The 24,001-nt window shown below is 40.9% G+C and overlaps 1 protein-coding gene across 2 annotated transcripts in view; it reads right to left on the bottom strand.

The window, feature by feature from the left end:
* LOC140185102 (myb/SANT-like DNA-binding domain-containing protein 2) overlaps positions 1-24,001 on the bottom strand; it is a 52,595-nt gene that overhangs the window by 11,803 nt on the left and 16,791 nt on the right. Inside the window, exons 2-3 of one of the 2 annotated variants that reach the window (XM_072238360.1) lie at positions 18,983-19,331; positions 360-417 (exon numbers count right to left, since the gene is read on the bottom strand). In XM_072238360.1, the coding sequence (XP_072094461.1) occupies positions 360-417; positions 18,983-19,331 (407 nt within the window). Of the gene's footprint in view, positions 1-359; positions 421-18,982; positions 19,332-24,001 lie in introns of both variants that reach the window. The other variant, XM_072238359.1, reaches the window with a different exon arrangement.

Genomic DNA, 24,001 nt, shown 5'->3' on the forward strand with positions numbered 1-24,001 from the left:
ATTTTGTGTTTTATATTTGTAATTAATTTAGTCACTTTGTTGAGATCTGTTTTCACTTTGACACAAAAGAGTATTTTTCTGTTGATCAGTGTCAAAAAAACAAATTAAATACTTTTTGTAGGCACTGTACATCATACTCAGCAACAATCACTGAAGAGTGAATACTGACTGGTTTACAGATTCCAGATCAGTAATCAGTGATGCCCTAGTATCAGGAATGGAACCAGATACTTAAAAATCTCAATTGCACACCTGCAGAATGATGAAATTGATTCTATATTATGGCTCAGGCAAAATGATTTAAAATCCACTGTTGTAACATGCAAGGATTACTTTTAAACTTTTGAGAGATGACTTACTGCATGTTTTCTGTGGATTCACGCCGTGCTGGTGGTTTCTTCTTTACTAAATTCATTTCTTCTAGGAAAAGAAATTAATTGATTAAGAAGAGTTGGCTAATTTGATGATTTATTGTTTGAGAACAGTAATATTTGCACAACAGTCCTAAGAACACTCATTTAACAGGTACCATCACCTTATTCAGGATGTGTTTGGTACATGCCCTAGAGTTATATCATATGTTACAAAACCATTCTTATCTAGCCAAAGTGCAAGGAAGTGCCCACATGGAAGAACAACATGACTGGACTTCAACACGTTTAATCATAGACCAAATGCAACTAAGAGAACAGAAGCATGTTAATTTGTACATGTGATCAAATGAAGGGTTTTACTATCAGATAGGAGTAAATGAAATTCATTTATTTAGTTAGCCCTCTGAGAAACTTAAACAGATCATGATGTCTCTTTTCCCATCTGCTCTTACCCATGAAGCTGGCCTTCATCTGAAAGGACAGTTCTTGCTCTTCTGTTAAAATCCAGAAGGCTAGAACATCAAAATAGGCTATACAGAGACTTTTTTAAAAAAAAAACATGCCCTCACAGGCAAATTAAAAATTAAATCAGGGGGCATTCACTTTTGTAAAATTTCAGTCACATTTAGAGCCATGATAAAGACTGAGGGATTAGTGACCTTTATTCCCTATTGCCAGATTAAATAAATATAAGAGTACAAAGATAGAAAATAGAAAATAATTTGCACATTTCACAAACCATATGATTGGTCGAGATTCAATGTTTTAAAAAGTTCTTATAGGTGACCAACTTTAAACCCATAATCCGGAAAATATCAGGAGTTTAGTTTCTGCTTCACAAGAGCCTAAGAAGTTGCATACATACCTTCCAAGTGTTCTCTCCACATGGAAATCACACATTTCCACAGACAGTAGTAATAGTCCATGCTCTATTCCCCCAACCTCCTCTCTCATCATAAACACTAACATACTGTATTTCTGGAACTTCAACAGGGCAACACAAATTTCCATAGCTTTCCTCCTCTTATTAGGAAAATATCTTTGTTAAACTCGTATAGTTGTTCCACTGAAATGAATGAGTGAAAAGGTCACCTCTTTGAAAAGTCAGAAGTTTATTTAATTAGGTTAGTTTAAATGATTTTAAGTGTGTGCCCCTTGTGATTAAATATATAAACTTCTAAACAAATATTACACAATTTCTTTTAAACAGGTTTCAAACATCATAAAGGTTTGGAATTTATAAACATTCAACAGTAGTTACAGCTTTATTAGTTGATGAACCAGGGACAGGGCCTCTCTAACAAAGACATTCCACGAGTGCAGATAGCTCTTAAACTGCAATACACCATGCCGATGTGCTGAGAGGAAAACTAGCAGAAGACTGCTCCATCCAATGTTGGAAAAAACAGACAGGCCCAAGCCACTTGGTCATCAATTTCAGAAAAAGCAGGACCTGCCATATTGCTGACCCAAAGATTTGTTTAATGCAAATTCAATTCCAGTGGCTGACATGCTTCAAATCTATTTTAATTTGCAAGCAATCTGTCATTATCATTTGGATCTAGCATTCAAATTTGTAGGACACAGTACTCTCTGGCAGAAGTGATTAAATTAACATCCTACCTTATTCCAAAGTTCCTGCAACATGTGAGGCAAATAAAGTTAATATTTTAACTTATTATGACAGACAACTCATTTTCTGTTCCACTACAGGCAGCAAATAAATGGCATTCTTTCTATATTTTTCCCAGCTCGTTCATGAAGAAAATAAACTGAAATCTCCAAGCCCTCCACACTCAGCTTAATGATGCATACACTGAACTCGTGCTCTTTTAAAGGTAGCATGGTAGTGTAGTGGCTGGCACAACACTTTACAGCACCAGCTACCCTAGTTCAATTCCCACCATCGGCTGTAAGGAGCTTGTATGTTCTCCCTGTGACTGCGTGGGTTTCCTCTGGGTGCAACGGTTTCCACCCATTGTCTGGTTGGTAGGTTAATTGGTCTTTGTAAATTGTCCCCGATTAGGCTGGGATTAAACCAGGGATTGCTGGGCAGCGTGGTTCAAAGGGCTGGAAGGGCCTATACCACGCTGTGATGGAATGCAAGTGACTTTAATGATGGTTCTCTCAGCCCTCAAAACAATGCCACTGGATTTTTCAAGTTGGAAATCAGGTTGGGTTTTAGTTTAATATCCCCTGTAAAGTACTTCAATAACTTAAGCTCAACCAGCTAGAGAACAAGCTTGGACAGAGTAGCACACAGGAGGTGTGGAGAGTACGAAGAACATCACTGGCTTCAAACAGCCTAGCTATAGAGCTTTGGAATGCAGCCCTGAATAGGCTAGTAAGTTAAACCAATTCTTCAATAGGTTTGACAATTGCCCTCCTGTTCGTACTCCCCTCAGCACACCAGCCCAGATGCAGAGGCACCCAATGCTCCCTTAGCACCAACGCTTCCCCTCCTCCCCCCTCCAGTTCAACCCATGGATGAATAACACAGACTACCACCGTCTACATCCCCTCCTTGATCTGCAACTAGCATCCACACCTCCACATACCAACTGCTATTGTCCTGATCTTCAACTACCCAGTCATTATGGACTCAACTTCACTACTGAGCAGGTGAGAAGGGCTCTGGGGAAACTTGGACAGGGCAAAGCACTGGGACCAGATGGTGTGAACCCCAAGGTCCTGAAGGAGTGTGCTGAGCAGCCATGTAGACTTCTCCAGCGCATTTTCAGTCTGAGTCTCAGCCTGGAAAGGGTCTCGACTGTGTGGAAAACATGTGTGGTCCCAGTACCAAAGAACGGCCAACCAAAGTCTTGAATGACTACCATCCAGTGGCCCTGACCTCACATATCATGAAGGCCCTAGAGGCGCTAGCCCTGGTTCACCTCCGATCCTGGTCAGATCAGCCCTCCATCCCTTGCAATTTGCCTACCAGGAGCACAGTGGAGTTGGCGATGCTGTCATCCACCTGCTGAACAGAGCCTACTCCCATTTGGATAAGCAGGGCAACACCGAGAGGATTATGTTTTTTGATTTCTCAAGTAACTTCAATACCCTACAGCAGCCCTCCTTGCTGGGGAAAAAGCTCCGTTCAACGCAGGTTGGCACTTCCATTGTGCCCTGGATAATGGTCTACCTGACTGGCACACCACTGCTTGTGCTGCTCCACAGCCGTGTGTCAGACATGGCTATAGCACCACTGCCGTCCCAGAAGGGACTGTATTGGCTCCCTTCCTGTTTACCCTATATAGCTTGGACTTTAGATACAACACTGAGTCATGTCGTCTGCAGAAATTCTCTGATGACTCAGCAATAGTTGGGTGTATAAAGGGAGGGCGGGAGGAGGAATACAGGGCCCAGGTGGAGGACTTTGTCGAATGGTGCAAGCTGAATCATCTGCAGCTCAACATCAGTAGGACAAAGGAGATGGTGATAACTTTAGGACAACCAAGTCTGCACTACTCCCTGTTACTATTGATGGTGAGGACGTGGATGTGGTGAGGACCTACAAGTACCTGGGGGTGCACCTGGACGGCAGACTTGAGTGGAGCACCAACAAAGGCTGTGTACAAGAAGGGCCAGAGTCACCACTACTTCCTGAGGAGACTGAGGTCCTTTAGAATTTGCAGGCCTCTCCTTCATATGTTTTACCAGTCTATTTAGTCACCTGTACAATCTTCTATGTGGTGATGTGCTGGGGCAATGGCATCACAGGTGATGCCAAAAGGCTCAATAAATTGATTAAAAAGGCTGGCTCTGTAATAGGAGTCAAAATGGACATTTTAGACTCCTTTTTGCCTGTTATTAATCTGTTTACCACACCCTGCTATCACAGACACCCTGTGCAATACTACCATCACTTCTTATCTGGACAGTGTGAATGTGCACCCATTACTGTATAATATCATGGTAATTCTTGCACTACCTTCTTATCAGTGAGAACTTGGAAATCTTGTGCATTTTATTTTTAAGGCAACTCATTTTTTATTTTTTCTTACTTTTTTTCCCCCCGAATATTTGTATATCTTTTGCATTTGTAATGCTACTGTGACACTGTCATTTCCTTTGGGATCAATAAAGTATCTATCTTCTAAGGTGTCCGAGTTATCGAAGTGGAAACCATGTGACTCAATGGCAAAAGTATTACCAATGGCACAAGAGAAAAATGTCGTCTTCTGTTATTGCTGACAAATCCGCTCTCCAACTCTACAAATGAAGTTGCCTCCGCAGCATTTGAAGCGGATACTTCTACATCTCACATTTGCTTTGAAGACACTTCGCTCTTCTTCCCCGCCCATAGCCCGATCTCAATGACTGGGACTTTTAAAATAATTTCCTGCCTCTCACTCCCTCAAGCTTCACTTATAGCCATGTTAACCTACGGACACATCTCGATTTGCTATCTCACACTTTCCAAAAGGTACTCAGTTTAGATTTCCAGATATTAGCATGCCAGTTTGATCTTTAATTATAAAATTTAAAAGTGTTGAGGTCCATTGGGCTCCTAATTTTGCTTTTAAGCAACAAGGAATGGCTGATTTGAAAGAAAATAAGTAGGAAATTGCTATCTCCCCTGGTCATACCATTCTTAAAGGGAAGTAATGCATAGATTAGACTATTTAATATGCATCAGCATAAAATGCAGTCTTAATAACTGCACACTATGATGCAGTAATCTATACAATCTAAATTGCTTAATGATGTTGATTCAACTGTTTAAGTACATATCTCTTCCATTTTACTTGAGCTATTTAATTGTCAGATAATTTAAGTTTTGCAATAAAACAATTTAGAGTAAATAAATATGAAGACTCATCTCATAAGAAACAAAATTAACCAAGGAATCAACAAAAAAACTGAATGCTAGCCTTCACTGCAAGGGAAATAAAGCAGAAATATTTTGCCACAAAACTATGACCACACCATAGCTTGAGTATCATGCAACACACATAAAATGGAGGAACTCAGCAGATCAGGCAGCAGGCAGGAAAATGAATGAACAAGTCGATGTTTCGGGCAGAGACCCTTCTTCAGGACTGGAAAGGAAGGGGGAAAGACATCAGAATAAAAAGGTGGGAGGGGGTGGGAAGGAGGACAGCTAGAAGGTGAGGGACCTTTGCTGCTACTTACGCAGGGAAGTGGGAGAGGGGGCTTTGGGGTTCAAAAGTTTCATCATTCATTCTTTTGGGGTTCTTCTGTTTTTCATGGGTGTCTGCGAAGACAAGTCTTTCAGGTTGTATACTGTATACATTCTCTGATAATAAGCAGAACCATTTGAGAAGGATAATACTCCGGTAGATAGCTCTTCACCTGCATCTCCTGTTTCCTGTACTTCTGTTCTCACCCCACCTCTCCAAACAGAACAAATGCAGAATTCCTTTGGTCCTCACCTTCATCCTTCACAGATTCTGCTTCCAACGCATTTCCATTAGCTTATATATAATCCCATTGCTAGTCACATCTTGCAGGGACTGACCATTTCCACGGGATCAGACTCTCTCCACCACTCTTATGATTCACTCTACACCTGCTCCTCCTCATCCCCTGGTACTTACACTGGCAACCACAAGAGCAACACCTGTTCCCACACTTCACCGCTCACCATAACCCTAGGTCTAACTGAAGCAGAGATTGAAATGCACTCTCTCCAACTTTATCTATTCCATTTTGTATATTTACATCGTCAAGTTCAAGACTCGGCAACTACCTTGCCGAGCAATTCTCTGATGTCCTTTCTGAGCTCCCAGTTGCATGCCTTTCAACTCCCCTTCTCATTCCCACACTGATCTGTCTGCCCTTGGCCATCTCCACTATCAAGGTGAGCACAAGTGCAAACTAGGAGGTATTACCCCTCAATAGGCTATGACTTAATGGAATGAATATTGAATTTTTCTATTTCAGGTATACCCCAGCACATGTTGCTCTCTCTCTCTTTCTGATCCACCCAGGTTTTCTCAACTACCACCCAGCATCCATCCCTCACCCCATTAAGTTTCTTTCCCTCTCCTACCAGGTACCATCTACCTATCACCCACATTTAACCTGCTGGGTTTGCCTATAATGCCCTCACCACCATCTGCCCAATGCACTTCCCTTACCTAGTTCCACTTATCACCATTACTCATCAGATTCCACAATCCACGGCCCTATACTGTCTCCACCTCAATCCTCCCCTTTCCCTACCTGGTTCCACCTACCATCTCCCAGCTCCGACCTCACCTTTATATATTGGCCAACTGCTCTCCACACAGTCCTGATGCAGAACCTTGACCTGAAATGTTAACTATCCCTCTGCCTCCACAAATGCTGATTGACCTGCTTTAGTTCCTCCAGCAGTTTTTTTTCCCCTTGATAGAATTTCCTGCTTACGTCCTCCTCTCCAATCAGCATCATTGAATCAGTAACATCTTGTTCCAGAAATTATGAGGGTTTTGTGATTATACAGATTAAGATAAAAAGCATAGCAGCTTCGTTAGGCTATTTATAAAATGAAGACAACAATCCAACTGACAAAAACAGCCCATGTTTGGGAGATCTCCACCTGAGTCGCAGTAACAGGACTTGGGTAGCAGTAACAGAACTTGGCTAACCCACATACACCCAAGATAAAGTTAGTGAACGACCTTGCTTTCCCTCACAAAAATGCATCCAACTAATTCTGATTTAGCTGTAATCCTCTGAATTGGATAAGCCTGTAGAAATGAAGTTCAAATGAAATGGCCCCTCTTGTCGATGCAGTTACAGTCAGTGTTTTGGTAACCACAATTCAATTTGTGGACATGCTTCCAGGAGTTTTAAAAAAACAAAACACAAATTATTTCTTAACACAGCAAGCTTGACAACTAAAAACAGATTTCAGAAACCCTGCAATAAGTCTGTTTGCTCAGATCTTTGTTCCAGATTTTCACATATATGCCTGCCATGTAAATATGTATCGCCAATTCCAAACTGACTGCATAGTTTTGACTGTCAAGTCAAACTTTTTAAGCAGCTGCTCAAGTCATGAACAAATCTATGCAGTTACACCATGAGAATCCTTCAGTTCAGAATTCCAAAGGTACAGATTCACAGTTAAATACAGAACACACAGCACAGAAGGAGCATACTGGCTCTCTGCAAAAACAACAAATTAGTTGCAGACTCCTACTCTCTCCCCAAAAGCCTCACAAATTACTTTATTTCATGCATTATTGAACACAATTAAATCTGCCTCCACTTAACCCAGACCATAATCACTTGCTGTGTACAAAAATTTTGCCTGGTACTACTTTACTTTTTTTTTGATTCAGCTTCATTTTATGCCTTGAGCTTCCTAAACACACTAGCAATGGGAACAATTTTTCCTCCAGTACATTGTTCATCTTATGGTTTCAAATACCCCTGTTAGATCCCCTCACAACTGTGTTCACAGGAGAACAGCCGCAGTGTCAGTAGTCAGTACACACACATAACTAGAGCTCTTTAATCTCTAGAATCATTAGTAAATGCGTTCTCCACCTTTCAAAGCCTTTAACTTTTAAACATGATGCCCATACTAGTCACAATACTCTAGTTGTGGCAAAACAAGTGTTTTCCACTTACCTTTTTTAGCAAGCTTCAACTATGAAACTCAAAAGATTCTTTTTGCCTGTGAGAAGTGCTGCATAGGCTGGTTGATTAATGCAATAATGGATTTCAAAATTGGACATACCAACAACTTCTGCTAGTTTTTGAGGAGTTTCTAAGGGGGTGGGGAATAATTAACTAGATGACAGAGTGATTGTTGAATTAGCAAAGATATAAATCTTGCATACACAAACAATACCCTATGTTCCTAAGGAGACAATCGATCAATGTTAATAGTACACCGTTTAATCAACTTTTTCTCTGGGGGGAAAATATCAGAGCTCTCCATGCCAAGAGTAACAAAATCTGCATTACTCTACAATATATTTTTCCTTGAAAAGAACAGTGGGCCATGTCCGCTGAATCATTTTCTTGCAGATGAAAACTTTATTTAGGTTTCATTTTTCAGGCTTGGCCACTGTTACTATCTATGATGCCATCTGACAAGCAAATTATTGAATCCAGGATGTGACTGTGTATAAAAGAAGGTCAACAGAATGATAAGTTGACAGGGTCAGAGTACATGGAACAAACATAGTTATACCTCTACATTATACTTCACCTGTATTTTATCTACTTATAGCACTGTTTATATCATACAGCAAATTCAAAATGGACCCAATTGCTTTCTGAGCTAGTTATCTGCTTTTGAATTTAATATATTCACACCGCTAGCCAGATTTAAACTGTGATTGAAGACAGTAATATACCATTCTGCTTCCAGATATTGTGTTAAAGTGAGGGACAAACATCTGCAAACCAATAATTCAGAAATAACACTGGCTGGATAAACTGCTGTTTTCCAGCCTTCGTACGACTTCAAATGCAATATTCACTCTCTCAATGATAGCTATTAAGGAGTGATCATAAGGAGTCTACTTCTCATGCTCTTGACATATGCAGGAGAAAAAAAAAGTTGCATGGTCCAAGATTGTACCATTTCTCCACTATCTCCCCAAATAAGTAAAACAATATTAGGACTATTTTAAAAGTAGACATGTTACAAACAGATGGATCTTAGCTAATCCCTCTCACACAGCTAAATTCATTAGTTCCTCCAGAGTTTCCTATTACAGGTGACCCCGCTTTTCGAATGTTCGCTTTACGAAACCTCACTGTTACGAAAGACCTACATTAGTACCCTATTTTCGCTTTCAGAAGGTGTTTTCACTGTTACGAAAAAAAATTCAGCGCGATAAAAGGCAGCGCGTCCCGAGCAGCCGCTCTCCCCCGGATTCGGAACTGCTTTGCTTAAACACGAGCCTGTGAGCAGCCATTTGCAAGATGAGTTCTATGGTATCGGAAAAGCCTGAAAGAGCTCATAACGGTGTTACACCTACGGTAAAATTAGACATAATTAAGCCTTTTGATCGTGGTGAACGAAGTAAGGACAACGTGAGTTTGGCTTGTGGAAGTTGATGAAGATGATGTTGAAGAGGTTTTGGCATCCCATCACCAAGAACTGATAGATGAAGAGCTGATGCAATTGGAAGAAAAAAGGATAACAATCGAAACGGAATGAGTAATGATAAAGTACGACTTTAATTTTGAAAGGGTACGTCGGTTTAGGGGATATTTGCAGGATGGTTTGAGTCCTTATTAAAGAACTGTGTGATAGAAAAATACGCGAGGCTCAGCAGTCAAGCAAGCCTTCCACATCAGCCACAGCAGACAACGAACCTCGACCTTCGACATCGAGGCGGGCAGTCATAGGAGAAGACGAGCTGCCTGCTCTAATGGAAACAGGCAACGAGATGACACCCCAGTGTCCCACCACCCCAACCCCCAGGCCACAGACAGATACCGATTCGCGGAGAATGCAAAGGTAGCCAGGAGGTACACAGCACATCTTTAAGAAAAAAGCCGAAATAAACATGCTAATTAATTAGGTGCCACCGACACGTAATTGTCGGCCCAGATCAGAGATGACGCAATCGGAAATTGGCACTGATCTGGGCCGACAATTACGGGCAGCACCTAATTAATTAGCATGTTTGTTTCGGCTTTTTTCTTAAAGATGTGCTGTGTACCTCCCTGCTACCGCTGGACCCCTGCGTTCTTCGCGGCAATGTATCGCTCAGCGGCCTGGAGGGTGGGGGGCCACTGCACCACCCAAACTCCGACGACTCAGTCTAACACACCATCATCAGTGTGCTTGGCGCTGTCCCGATTCCCGTGATACTACACTGTACATACATTATTTCTACTTTATATAGGCTGTGTATTTTTACGTGTTATTTGGTATGATTTGGCAGCTTCATAGCTTAAAGATTACTGGAGAGCACTTGCGCGTGTTTTTGCCAACAGCGCTTGCGTGAGATTTTCTGCTGACTGCGCTTGCGTGAGATTTTCGCTCCGGAGAACAGTGCAGTAGTGATTGTGGAAAAGTATTTCGACTTTATATAGGCTGTGTATTTATCATATCATTCCTGCTTTTACGATATGTTACTGTTATTTTAGGTTTTATATATTATTTGGTAGGTTATTTTTGGGTCTGCGAACGCTCACAAAATTTTCCCATATAAATAAATGGTAATTGCTTCTTCGCTTTATGACATTTCGGCTTACGAACCATTTCACAGGAACGCTCTACCTTCGGATGGTGGGGGAAACCTGTATTTGGCTTGTTTAGAGAAAATTATAAGGAAATACTTGTGAAAGTATGACGTACTCAATATAATCCTAACATAAAGGCATACCAGTATTCATCAGCCCTCCAGTTTTACATTTTCATACTGTCTCTCAGAAGTATTCATTAAACTATTAGTATCTGCCACCAACCAAGTAGAAGGCTTATCAAGTCAACAAATAGGATGCTTCTAACCCACTAATGCTTCTAAACAAGAGTAAAACTAAATGGTAACAGTGACTGCTGAGATGCAGTCTCTTACAGATTAACATAACATACATATGCATGGCGTATGGGACTGATACAGGTATATATGCTTCCATGGGGTGCCATGTTAGCACAGTGGCTGGCGCAACACTCTTTACAGCTCAGGCTGTTCCAGAGTTCACAGTTCAACGACACTGTCTATAAGAAGTTTGTACATTCTCCCCATGACTGTGTGGGTTTCCTCCCACAGTCCAAGTACATAACATTTGTAGGTTAATTGGTCTTTTCAAGTTGCCCGATGCTCAGGCTAGTGTTAAACAGGTGGGCTGCTGGGCAGTGCAGCTCATTGGGCTCGAAGGGCCTGCTCTGTATCTCTAAGTAAACAAATCAATATGCAAATTGTTTAAGGATCTTTCCACATTCCAGTTATGCTATAATCCTTTACTTTGACTGGTGAGGAAATCCTCTTGGGATAGAAATCTGCTGAGCAACTCAATACTTCAGAGTCAGCTCTCCATACAGATTAACTTTGCCCCAAAGAGCAAAACTGAATCTCTCCCAAATGAAGAGTACATGCATGAGTTATGGGCATCATCCAGTTCATTGTAGTGTTATAAATCAATGATCCACTTGTTCCCTATCTACATCTTTGGACTTGCATGAATATTATTTTATCCTGTGCTTGCAAAAAAAAGCAGAAACCTACAGTTAGTTGACATGCCCCGCTGAAATAATAGTTTTCCCATTCTTGCCATCTCAGCAAATTAGGCAAGGGTAGAAAGCAAAAGTAACAACTTTTGCAACTATCATCCTGAGATAAAAGGGGGATAGGATTGACACACATTGCAAAAGTAACAACTTCCATCACAAAATATAGATGATCTTTGAGAATATCAAGAACTAACCCACAGACATTAAATACCGAGGAAAACGCCATACATTTTAAACTGTAAAGCAATCATTGAGATCTGGTATGGTGTAGTACAGATAGCACTGTGCTAGTGGTATTCAGTAGCAAAATCTAATGCAAGGTGATGTTGTATTTTTTTTAAAAATGTGTTTTACACTTGCTATGTTTTTAGCAATCTGCCACAACCACAGGGACAGACCTTCACCATCATTTTCTCACACACACCTCTGGACACAAACAAAATGCAAAAGTACAAATTCTGTAGTTGTACTGAACACTAGAGAGTTTCCAGAATTCAAGTGAGCAATGACAAATTTCTCATTTTCTAATCTCCAAGTACTGCAACAATTTATCAGTAACCACATTCTGGCCTCTTGATTCTCATTAAATTTGTTTTCCAATGGACAAAGGAATCCTGCCTTCATCCAAGGACCAAGGCTCTGGAATAACTTCAGAGTTTTCCTCTCTCAGCCTCCTTTTAAAGTGGGCTTTTAGGATTCTCATTAATGAAAATATATTCCTCTCTTAAAATCTTGTGACTTGATGTCAAATGTGGCTACGGCACACCTCTCCAATGTTTTTGCGACATAACATAAAAAGCACTACTATATAGAGCATACTGGAGCATTTTAAACATACAATGGTGCTAGAAAGTTTGTGAACCCTTTAGAATTTTCCCTATTCCTGCATAAATATGATCTAAAGTGTGATCAGATCTTCATGCAAGTCCTAAAATTAGATAAGGAGAACCCAATTTAATAAATAACACAAAAAACATTATACTTGCTCATTTATTTATTGAGAAGAATGATCCAATATTACATGTATTTATTGCAAAAAGCATGTGAAACTCTCAGATTATCAGTTCATTTAAAGAGGAAATTAGAGTCAGGTGTTTCAATCCATGGGATGACAATCAGGTGCGAGAGTGGGAGGCCCTACCCTATTTAAAGAACATAAACCTGGGTCTTCACTATCAAAGTCTGATCTTCACCACACAGGTTTTTGGAATTGTGCCATGCCTCGATCAAAGGAGATGTCTGAGGATCTCAGACAAAAAAAAGTTTTTGATACTCACCAGGCTGGGAAAGGATACAAAACCTTTTCTGAAGAGTTTGAGCTCCAATCATAGTCGGGCAGATGGTATACAAATAGAGAAAATTCAACACTGTTGTTACTCTCCCCAGGAGTGGTTGATCAACAAAAATCACTCCAAGAGCAAGTCATGTAATCATGTAATATTCTGGGAGGTCACAAAGAACCCCAGGATAACATCTAAGGTAGGGGTCCCCAACCTTTTTTGCACTGCAGACCAGTTTAATATTGACAATATTCTGGGGGACCGGCCGACCTGGGAAGCGCGGGGGGGGGGGGGGGGGTGGGCAGGGTGTAGGGTTGCCAACTGACAAGAGTATCGGTCAAATAAGTTCTTTTTACGCAGAGAAAGACTACGATGACCATGAAGCCATGCGTGGGCACCAGTGCGCATGCGGGACATTGCGCATGTATGTACGTGTCGATTTTTTCTCCCAAATCGTTTCTGGCGATTCTGTTCCGGTGGGGGGATGATCACGACCAGAATATAGGTGATAAGTGGCTAATACACTCAATTTCGTTTCTAAAAGGGTTTATCTAACGAATTTAATATTAAACACACAGCACATATTTTCCTTGCATGAATATAGTGACAAGCGATACTCGAAGGGGGTTCCTTAAGTCCAGTCTATTCCTCAATTTAGTTTTCGTTGCATTCACTGCAGAAAACCGCACTTCGCAGAGATATGTTAGAAATGGAAGCAACGTTTTCAGTGCTTTCGTGGCTATCTCAGGATATTCAGCCTTGACTTTGATCCAGAATGCCGGCAGAGATGTTATGTGAAACATACTTTTCAGCCCACTGTCATTTGCAAGCTCAAGGAGTTGCTCACCTTCCCGCACTGACACAGATGACGCGCGGGTAATGGCTCAACAGTGCGTGACAGGGAATGAGGAAAGGTTGCAGCTGACTCATATCACCAAATCATATCATTTCCTCTGCGGCCCGGTGGTTGGGGACCGCTGATCTAAGGAGCTACAGGCCTCTCTTGCATTTGCTAATGTCATTGTTCATGAACCTACCATCAGGCACAACAATGATGTGCATGGTAGGACTGCAAGCAGAAAGTCACTACTCTCCAAGAAGAACACTGCTGCCTGTCTAAAGTTTGCAAAAGTTAAGCTAGAAGGCTATTGGAAGAATGTTCCGTGGATGAATAAATCCAAAATAAAACTTTTTGGCTTAAATAAGAAGCACTGTTTGGTGAAAAGCAAACATTGCATTCCACTACAAGAACTTCATCCCATCTGTGAAACATGGTGGTTGCAGTGTTTATGGTTTGCGTCTGCTTTGCTACCTTCAGACCAGAACGGCTTGCCATCATTGATGAAACTATGAATTCTGAATTGCATCAGCAAATTCTACAGGAAAATGTCAGGGTATCTGACCATGTGCTGAAGCTCAAGAGAAAGTGGGTCATGCAGCAAGACAATGACCCTAAACACATAAGTCAGTCTATCAAAGAATGGTTAAAGCGGAAGAAATTTCATGTTTCGGAATGGCTAAGTCAAAGTCCTGACCTTAACCCTAGAGAAATGTCGTGGAAAGACCTGAGACAAGTAGTTCATACAAGGAAGCCCACCAACATCCCAGAGTTGAAGCAGTTTTGTGAGGAGGAATGGCCTAAAATTCCTCCAAGCCAATGTGCAACACTGATCAACAGTTACCTAAAATGTTTGGTTTCAGTTATTGCTGTACAAGGGGGTCACACCAATGACTGAAAGCAAAGGTTCACATAATTTTTTCCAACAAATACGTGTAATATGGATCATTATTCTCAATAAATAAATGAACAAGTATAATTGTCTTATTTATTTAATTGGGTTCTCTATCTAGTTTAAGACTTGTGTAAAGATCTGATCACATTTTAGGTCATATTTATGCAGAAATAGAGAAAATTCGAAAGGGCTCACAGACTTTCTACCACCACTGTAGAAGTTACTGGACTATTGATCAGAAGATAAATTCAATTATCTCCAAGGCAACTTTTCAATTAAAAATGCTGTACCAGTACCACATATGATAACCAAGAAACAGACTGGAGGATCATAAACAAGAGGTTTGATTAACTTAATGACTTTAAGGATAGAAAAACGGCCATCTTTACCTACCCTAAAGGATTGTTAATTGAATTTGGATCCATCAGTGTTTGGTTCTTAAATTGGCCTAACAAGTCAAGGAGGAATTTACAGATGGATGACAAATGTGACTCACAGCAACATCCACATTCCATGGGTCATTCAACATAAACAGCTAAATCTTAAACACAAGAAAATCTGCAGACACTGTAAATCCAAAGTAACACACACAAAATGCTGGTGGAACTCATCAGATCAGGCAGCATCTATGGGGGGGGGGGGGGGGTTGAGAAAGAATAAAGCAGTCGAGGTTTCAGGCCGAGACCCTCGACCCGAAACATCAACTGTTTACTCTTTTCCATTGATACTGCCTGGCCTGCTGAGTTCCACCAGCACATTGTGTGTGCCGCAGCAGTAAAATCTTGCTCATTTGCAGAATTTTGCTCCAGCATATTAAATCTAAAATTCAGGAACTGATATTAAAACATTTATGATTTTCAGATTTTCACATCAATTTTTTTTTTAAATCACTACTGTGGAAGTATTACTTTTTGAGATGATGAACTAAGCCCACTGCACACGCAGTTACTAAATGAAGAATATGACTGGTCCATATATTCCAATTAAAAAAAGTGAAATGAAAACTACCTAGTGATAAATTATTAGGGGGTTTCTTAAAAGCCAATAGAAAATATTACTTCTGTGGACTGACAAAACCTCGCCAATATTGTGACCTTGTAAATGAGAAACTAGCTTGGTCTGATTCTGATTTTCTTTATGATTAAAGGTTGCTCAGCTTTCATACAAATGGATCCACATACTGGAAACAATAAAAAGTTTCAATTTTTGAATTAAATTGCTTGACTTAGAAAATTACCCAAGTAATGGAAGCAAAAATTGTACCAAGTCATTCTGCTATAATGTATATTTCCTTAACACAAATTGCTTATAACTTGATTGATCGGATAGGGAACACTATTTGCTACGTTGGTTATGGTGTGACTAAAACAGGCAACTGCAGCCTATTTTGTTATAACACTGGTTTTTAAGGGAGGTTTCTTATGGATGTAACTATTGTGTTAATTGCTGATTTGGATGTCAATTTCCACAGCCTTCCCTTCAGCAGCAGAAGGAAAGTAATTTTGTAACTTTAAGAATGATGGCAATATAGTGGATTCCCGTTAAGTGGGCCATTGGTTAATCAGGGCAGCCACTTATTTGGGACAACTCTTAAAGAACAAAAACTAATTGAGAAAATAACTGGGATTCCCTTGTTACCAAATTGGGACAGACACTGTTGTCAAACAGTTTCCAACTGGCATCAGACACGTACATTGATTCCCTCCTTCGATAACTATTAGAAACTTATCAACAAAGATGTCTTAATGCATTTAATCGAACTATCGCTGCTTAAAACTGACGGAAAAAACACTGGTCGTGGAGGGAAGCCTCCACGGAGGAAGCATGGCTGCAGATCAGGGATATAAGTGAATTTAAGGAAACAGTTTCAAACTCCCAAACTCTTGCTGACAAAAGTGCAGTCTCTGGTGAATAAAATTGATGATCTCAGAGCCAGCGTGCTGAATCAGAGGGTCATTAGGACCACGTGTGTCCCTTGTTTCACGGAATACTAGTTAACCCCTTCCATACCAGATGCAGCGATTCAGATCGACATGTTTACTAAACACCGTCAGGATAGATCTATAGAGTCTCTCAAAATCAGAGGTGGAGGAGTATGCCTCATGATCAACTCTTTTTGGTGCACAAATATATCAGTACTGTCCCAATTCTGCTCACCAGACCTGAAATATCTAGCAGTTAAGTACCATCCTTTTTACCTACCACGGGAGTTCTCTGGGGTTATTTTGATAGCAGCTTACATTCCAGGCCAATGTCAATCAGGCTTTAGATGATCTGAGCAACGTGCACAAAACAGAGCATCCCAACACCTTCATCATTAAACCCTTGGACACTACCTCACTTTTTAAATTATATATTTTCTGTTTTTTGCACAATTTTTAATCTATTCAATATACATATACTGTAATTGATTTACTTAGTTATTTAATTTTTTTTCTTCTATATTATGCAGTGCATTGAACTGCTGCTGCTAAGTTAACAAATTGCATGACACATGCTGGTGATAATAAACCTGATTCTGATTCTAATTCTAATACAGTTTCATAGTACTGTTGTCATATTAATGGTGTTCCAATTTGTTCTTATTCAATTTAAATACATAATTTGTTACTCAGTTAAACAGTAGTTTAGCTTTTAATACCAACTACTTTCAAGAAACTCTGGCTAATTGGGACAGCTGTTTAATTGGGCCAAAATGTACTGGTTCCAATGTGACCCAATTAATCAGAATCAACTGTATCTGCACTGTTGGCCTGCTTTGATCATCCATGAAGTAGTGAAAAAGACTGAGATACATTTCATTGGGACTGATAACATGCAGGATCCCCAAAATCTTACTTCTTTGAACTAAATTCCACTCTAATCCTTCATAGAAGAAATGAAACCAGGACAGTGAATGTTTTCAACCATCCACCAAGATGTGGTCAAGTTCTGTTAACATTTTACCATAATGCATTTGTTACAGAAACCACAACCTTTCTAAAAAAAAACACTAAAACCACTTGTTTTCCCATGTGGCTGCTAGTGTTGGGCAAGTGGAAGACTGGAAAGTTAAGAATCCTCATTTTATAAAATAGTGAAAGTTCTACCTTTAATAATGTTTAAATCAACAATCTAACAAAGGAATAGACTATGCTTTAGTGCCAGCTGCCATTCAAGCATCCTATTGTCTGTTTATCTTTATTCCTAGTAGAAATGTGTGGTCTGAGCAAAGCTCAGGAAACTATCAGAGTACTGTAATTATCCTCAATGATCTAGGACTATTAATGGAATGGAGTGGGAATTAGGAGAAGATGATAGGAAAATAGGAAAGAAAGCTGTACTTGTCCTCTTTTGATTTTTGCACAAGATAAAATTTCACATTGGTGGCTCCCAGTGCTGGCTTTCATTGCCTTCAATAGGTTAGGAAGAGCAATCAAGTAGCATGCAGCAATCTTAAAGGTGCCAATTACTGAAGAGATAGCAGCTGCAACCAGTGAAATCTCTCACACACAAAATCCATTAAGCATAATGGTAGACTGCCAATTATGATATTAATTACTTTTTGAAATGGTGTTAGAGGCAAAGTCCTGTATAGCCAGAACTAGGTTGCAGAGTTGTGACTTGCAGCTGTCTCAAAGAGGAACTTATTGGAGTATCTAAATTAAGTTAGACCATAGAGACAATTGGTCATTCAATAACAGAAGACTATAACTTTGATTTTGGTAAGAAAAGAGATAGTAACCACAATATTAATGAAGATTTAAGTAAATCAACCTGAATATCTGATTGATGAATTTTAGAACGCAACATTAATAAAGCTCAGCAATCAAAGGGTAGCTTCAGGTTGATCTTTGAAAACAATCAGGCTCAAAGTCCGACAAATGCATTGGGTCAGCTTAGCAATATATCAGAACCCACTGACTGCATCTCATTTTGTGTGCATTGTCAAGTTCTTAAACATTTTGCAAACATGTTAAGCTATCAATAAACGCTGAATGAGTCTGTACCAATTATATCCTGATAATTCCCATAAACAATTTGAAGCAAGAATAAAGAGATAATTGGACTTCCAAATCACAATTTTTTTTGTATGTGAACCTTCACAAATGGGAACAAGATCACATTTTAGTTAAATCGCCAAATGCTTAGATAGCTGATCTCAGTAAAGAAAGCAAGCTCTAACACTGATACTTTATATAAAGATGACACTGATAGGGTCACGAACACTATAGGTGACCCAAGTGTTCAGAGCTATGGATAATTATTTACATCCACAGACAATGATTGGATATCACTGGGGGAAAAAATGCATGACTGCAGTAAAAATACATAATTCGTTGCCATACAAGACCATTAAATCTACCACAAAGGCAGACCATTTCAAATGCCAGAGATCCCACTGATGCAAGATTTTCTAGTTATTCTAAAGTACAAAGCCAACAAGTTGCTCACCCACATCCTCATCTGCGTCCTGGTATACAGAGAGATCTTGTCTCTGGTAGGACTGTAGTTCCTGCTTCTGATTCATGAGCAGCTCCTGCTTGATAAGCAAGTCTTGTTTTTGGTTTCCCCAATCTTCCAACTCGGTTGGCTGCACCTCCCGGCTTTCTTCCAAATTAATAGTGCCTGGTTTTGCGTCCTGGTACAGTCCACTGCTGTCAATAAGAACAGGCTGATAGGCGTGTTGCTCCCACACAACAGGCACACGTCCGAAGACCTGCTCCAGCTGCTGAAATGTATAGTTACAGGTTCTCTTACCCCGACCTCGTTCCTTCACTCGACTATAGCACCTCTTTAGAGTCTGTATAGGAATGAAAATAAGTCAGACCTTAAAAGCAGTGTTAAAGTAACATGCAGAAACTAAATTGAAATCTCATCTCTCTCAGAACCCCAAAACTGAAGAATTTTTGAAAAAATATTTTGAGATAGAACACAGTAACAGGCCCTTCCAGCCAAATGAGTCCCCACCCCCACACCACTGACACCCAATTACACCCGTGTGACCAATTAACTACTAATAAACACTAGAGAAAATCTGCAGATGCTGGAAATCCAAAGCAACACACACAAAATGCTGGAGGAACTCAGCAGGTCAGGCAGCATCTATGGAAATTAATAAGCAGTCTATATTTCAGGCTGAGGCTCTTCAGCAGAACTGGAAAGGAAGGGGGAAGATGCCAGAATAAAAAGGTGGGGGGAGGAAAAGGCAGACAGCTAGAAGTGACAGGTGAAGCCAGGTGGGTAGGAAAGATAAAGGGCTGGAGAGGAAGTAATCTGATGGGAGAGAAGAGTGGACCATAGGAGTAAGGGAAGGGTGGTGGTGGAAGAGACCCAGGGGGAGATGATAGGCAGGTGAGAAGAGGTAAGAGGACAGAGTGGGGAATAGAAAAAGGAAGGAGGGGAAGGTAAAACTTATTTTTACTGGAAGGAAAAATTGATATTCATGCCATCAGGTTGAAGGCAACCCAGACGGAGTACAAGGTGTTGCTCCTCCACCCTGATGGTAGCCTCATCTTGGTACAAAAAGAGGCCATAGACCAACATGCTGGAACAGGAATTGGAATGAAAATATTTGGCCACACACACACACCTCCCTTTTGGAATGTGGGAGGAAGCCAACCCAGAGGACACGGTCAAACTCCTTACAACATACAAATAGCAGCAAAATTGAACATGGGCTGCTGGCGCTCTAATAGTGTTACACTAGCCACCATGCTACTGTGCTGCCCTTATTTTTCTTCTTCCCACTGAGCCCAAATCCAAAAAAAGTTATACTTGATCACCAATTCTTGATCAAGCATGCTTTCCTTCTTGTTCTTGGTTTATAACAATCGCAACCAACCCCTCTGATTCATTTTTTGAACAAAAATTGATTCAGTCAAATCACTTTTGCTTATTTAATGCACAGCAAGGAAACAAAAAAATAATAATTCTCCTGTGAACATCACACCTACCACAGTGTTATACCGTGGTAATGGCAGACAATCACTTGCATAAGTGACAGAAGAGCTCCAAGCACGGAACAGAACTTAGTTTGTTTCCTGAAGTGCAGTACTGGGAGCTTATTTATTGAGAGCAATAAATAAGTACTTACTGGTTATTTGCCTTTCTCAAAAATTGACTCAGTACTGACAACACAACTATGAATTCAAAGCTATGAGTAACTCATCTCAACATACATGCATTTTTAAGTGCAAAAGCCCTTCAGACACTGTGCCTAGAAAGATCACATTAAAAAAAAAGGGTACTCTTACTGGCATATTTCTGAGAAAGCTATTGTGGACTTGAAGCCAGTGGAGCTAAGTAGCCAGGTTCCAGACTTCCAACTAGCAAAAACAGATGTTTACTTCAAAATGCGTGACAGTTGGAGAGCTACTAAATAGAATTTGCCGTTATTATATAGAGCAGGATACCACAAATGGATCTGTTCAATGCAACAGCTAGTTCCTGTACAAGAATGCCTCAGAAAATGCTTGCCAAGACCCACCATGACTTCAAAGACAAAAGGCCAGGAAACATTTCAAGTGCAGAGCTCTGCACTTCCATATACAAAAACATACCTGTCTTTACTCTAGTAACGCTTAGATGATTTGTCACTGTAGTGTAAACATTGCAATTAAAGTGTTTGTATGTAGGTTATTATGAAAAGCTTCCTCATCTCTGTTCAAAAGAAAACGAGTAGAGAGAAATTTCAAAGAGATATGCCAACATCCTCTGGTTATACAAGTGCAAGTATTTTTAAATTGATACAATGTATTGACAAACAATACATTAAATATAAAATTGTAGGTAATGTAACAATTAGTGACTTCAAAGTCTGTTATGCACATTTTAGATTAGATTCAACTTTATTGTCATTGTGCCGAGTACAGATACAAAGCCAATGAAATGCAACTAGCATCTAACCAGAAGTGCAAAAGAATAGTATTATTTACAAGATATCTACGAATAAGTGCTACAGCATACAAATATAAACGTACTGAGACAGTATAATATGGGTGCAATACTGCTTAGCGCTGTGATGTGAGGTTCAGTAGGGTCACAGCCTCAGGGAAGAAGCTCTTCCTGTGCCTGCTGGTGTGGGAGCGGAGGCTCCTGTAGCGCCTACCAGATGGGAGAAGAGTAAAAAGTCCATGGTTAGGGTGAGATGCATCCTTGATAATGCTTTTTGCCCTGTCCAGGCAGCGTTTATGGTAGATGTTCTCAATGGTGGGCAATTGGGTGCCGATAATCCGCTGGGCAGTTTTCACCACACGCTGGAGTGCTTTGCAGTCTGATACGGGACAATTACCATACCACACTGAGATGCAGTTGGTGAGTATGCTCTCAATGGTACAGCGGTAAAAGTCCGTCAGTATCCTGGGACAGAGGTGAGCTTTCTTCGTGCTCTGCAGGAAATAAAGGCACTGTTGCGCCTTTTTGATCAGGATGGAGGAGTACAGGGACCAGGTGAGATCATCGGATCATCCACTACAGCTCTGTTGATGTAGATGGGGACATGAGTGTGGCTCCTAGTATGCCTGAAGTCCACAACGATCTCCTCAGTCTTCTGGGTGTTAAGGGCCAGGATGTTGTCGGCACACACACGGCCAGGTGCTGGACCTCGTCCCTGTAGGTCGTCTCGTCATCCCCTCTGATCAGGCCAACCACCGTGGTGTCATCTGCGAACTTGATCATGGAGTTAGAACCATGTACAGGAACACAGTCATAGGTGAAAAGGGAGTACAGAGGAGGGCTCAGCACACAGCCTTCAGGCACACCGGTGTTCAGGGTGAGAATGGAGGAGGAGAGATTGTCTAACTTAACAGATTGGGGTCTGTTTGTCAGAAAGTCCAAGGTCCAATTGCAGAGGGTTGAGGTGATACCAAGCTGGCGAAGTTTGGCGATCAGCTTGGAAGGGAACACAGTATTGAATGCCAAACTAAAGTCAATGAACAGCATTCTGACCTAAGAGTTGGGGCTGTCCAAGGTGGGTCAGAGCAGAGTGAAGTGCCGTGGAGATGGCATCCCCTGTAGACCTGTTGGTGCAATAGGAAAATTGATGGGGGTCCAGGGTAGTGGGCAGACAAGATTTCAGATGTGATAGAACCTGTCTCTCAAAGCACTTTGCAATGAAGGGCGGGGGGGGGTGGAGTGCAACTGGGTGGAAGTCATTCAGGTCCGTGGCAGTGGAATGCTTCTGCACTGGCATGATGGTGGCGATCTTGAAGCTTGTGGGGACAACTGCCTGGACCAGGGACAGATTGAAAATGTCCGTGAAGACCCTGGCCAACTGCCCTGCACAGACTCTGAGCACACAGCCAGGTGTTCCATCCAGACCAGCTGCTTTCCATATATTCACCCTGCTCAGGGTGGCACAAACATCGGAGGTGGAAAGTGAGAGAGGCAGTTCACCAGGTGGGAGATCCACTTTGAGGGTGACCTCCTTGTTCTCTCGGTCATAGCAAGCATAGAAGTAATTGAGCTCATCAGGGAGGGAAACAGAACTGGAAGGGGGCACAGTACTAGGTAGTCTGTAATAATCTGTATACCATGCCACATGTGCCGGGGGTCCGAGGAGTTGAAATACTCCTTGATCCTCTGTTTGTATGTGTGTTTAGCCCCAGAGATTTCCCTCCTCAGGTTGGCCCTGGCTGAGCTGTAAGGCTCCTGGTCTCCGGACCTGAAGACTGAATCTCTGGCTTTGAGCAGGAGGTGAACCTCTCTGTTCATCCATGGTTTCTGACTGGGGAAAACTTTTATTTGTTTTAGTGATGTCACTCTATCTACACACTTGTTGATATGCTCAAGGTCAGAGTTGGTATATAAATCAATGTTAATCTGAGAATCTGTAGTGGCATAGGCAGCAAACGCGCTCCAGTCTGTGTGCTGGAATTGGTGCTGAAGAGCAGAGTCAACACCCTCCAGCCAGATCTTAATAGTCTTCATTGTGGGTTTCACACATTTAGTGACTGGGCTATACTCAGGAAGCAGAAACAATGAAAGATGGTCAGACTGTCCCAGGTGGGGGAGGGTAGTGGCTTTGTAAGTGTTAGCCACATCTGTGTAGACGTGATCTAAGGTTTTATTTCCCTTTATGGTGCACAATACATTTTGGTAAAATCTTGAAAGCATGGTTGATTTTTTCAGTTTACATGTGGTTACACAGAACACTATACTTGTCCACTAACAAATCAGACTTAAGTAATACATAAAATGTATAAAAAGTATGACATACATTACATCATATATAGCAAGGCCTAGGGAACTGATTCCTTCCAGTGTGCCCAAAAAAAAGGCAGTCTAAAAAAAGTAGCAAGAAAAAGTGACGGTAAATATTACTCAATGACACACTATTGATTCTTGCTCTTCACCCGCATTCTACCCGAGATCACCTTGGGACCACCAAGGTAGGATTCAACCTTGCACAAGTTTATTACTTCACAGTTATCCACTCAAATTAATATTATCATACCCAATTGTTATTATCAC

This window comes from Mobula birostris, chromosome 20, assembly GCF_030028105.1.
Source record: "Mobula birostris isolate sMobBir1 chromosome 20, sMobBir1.hap1, whole genome shotgun sequence".
Taxonomy (NCBI): Eukaryota; Metazoa; Chordata; class Chondrichthyes; order Myliobatiformes; family Myliobatidae; genus Mobula; species Mobula birostris.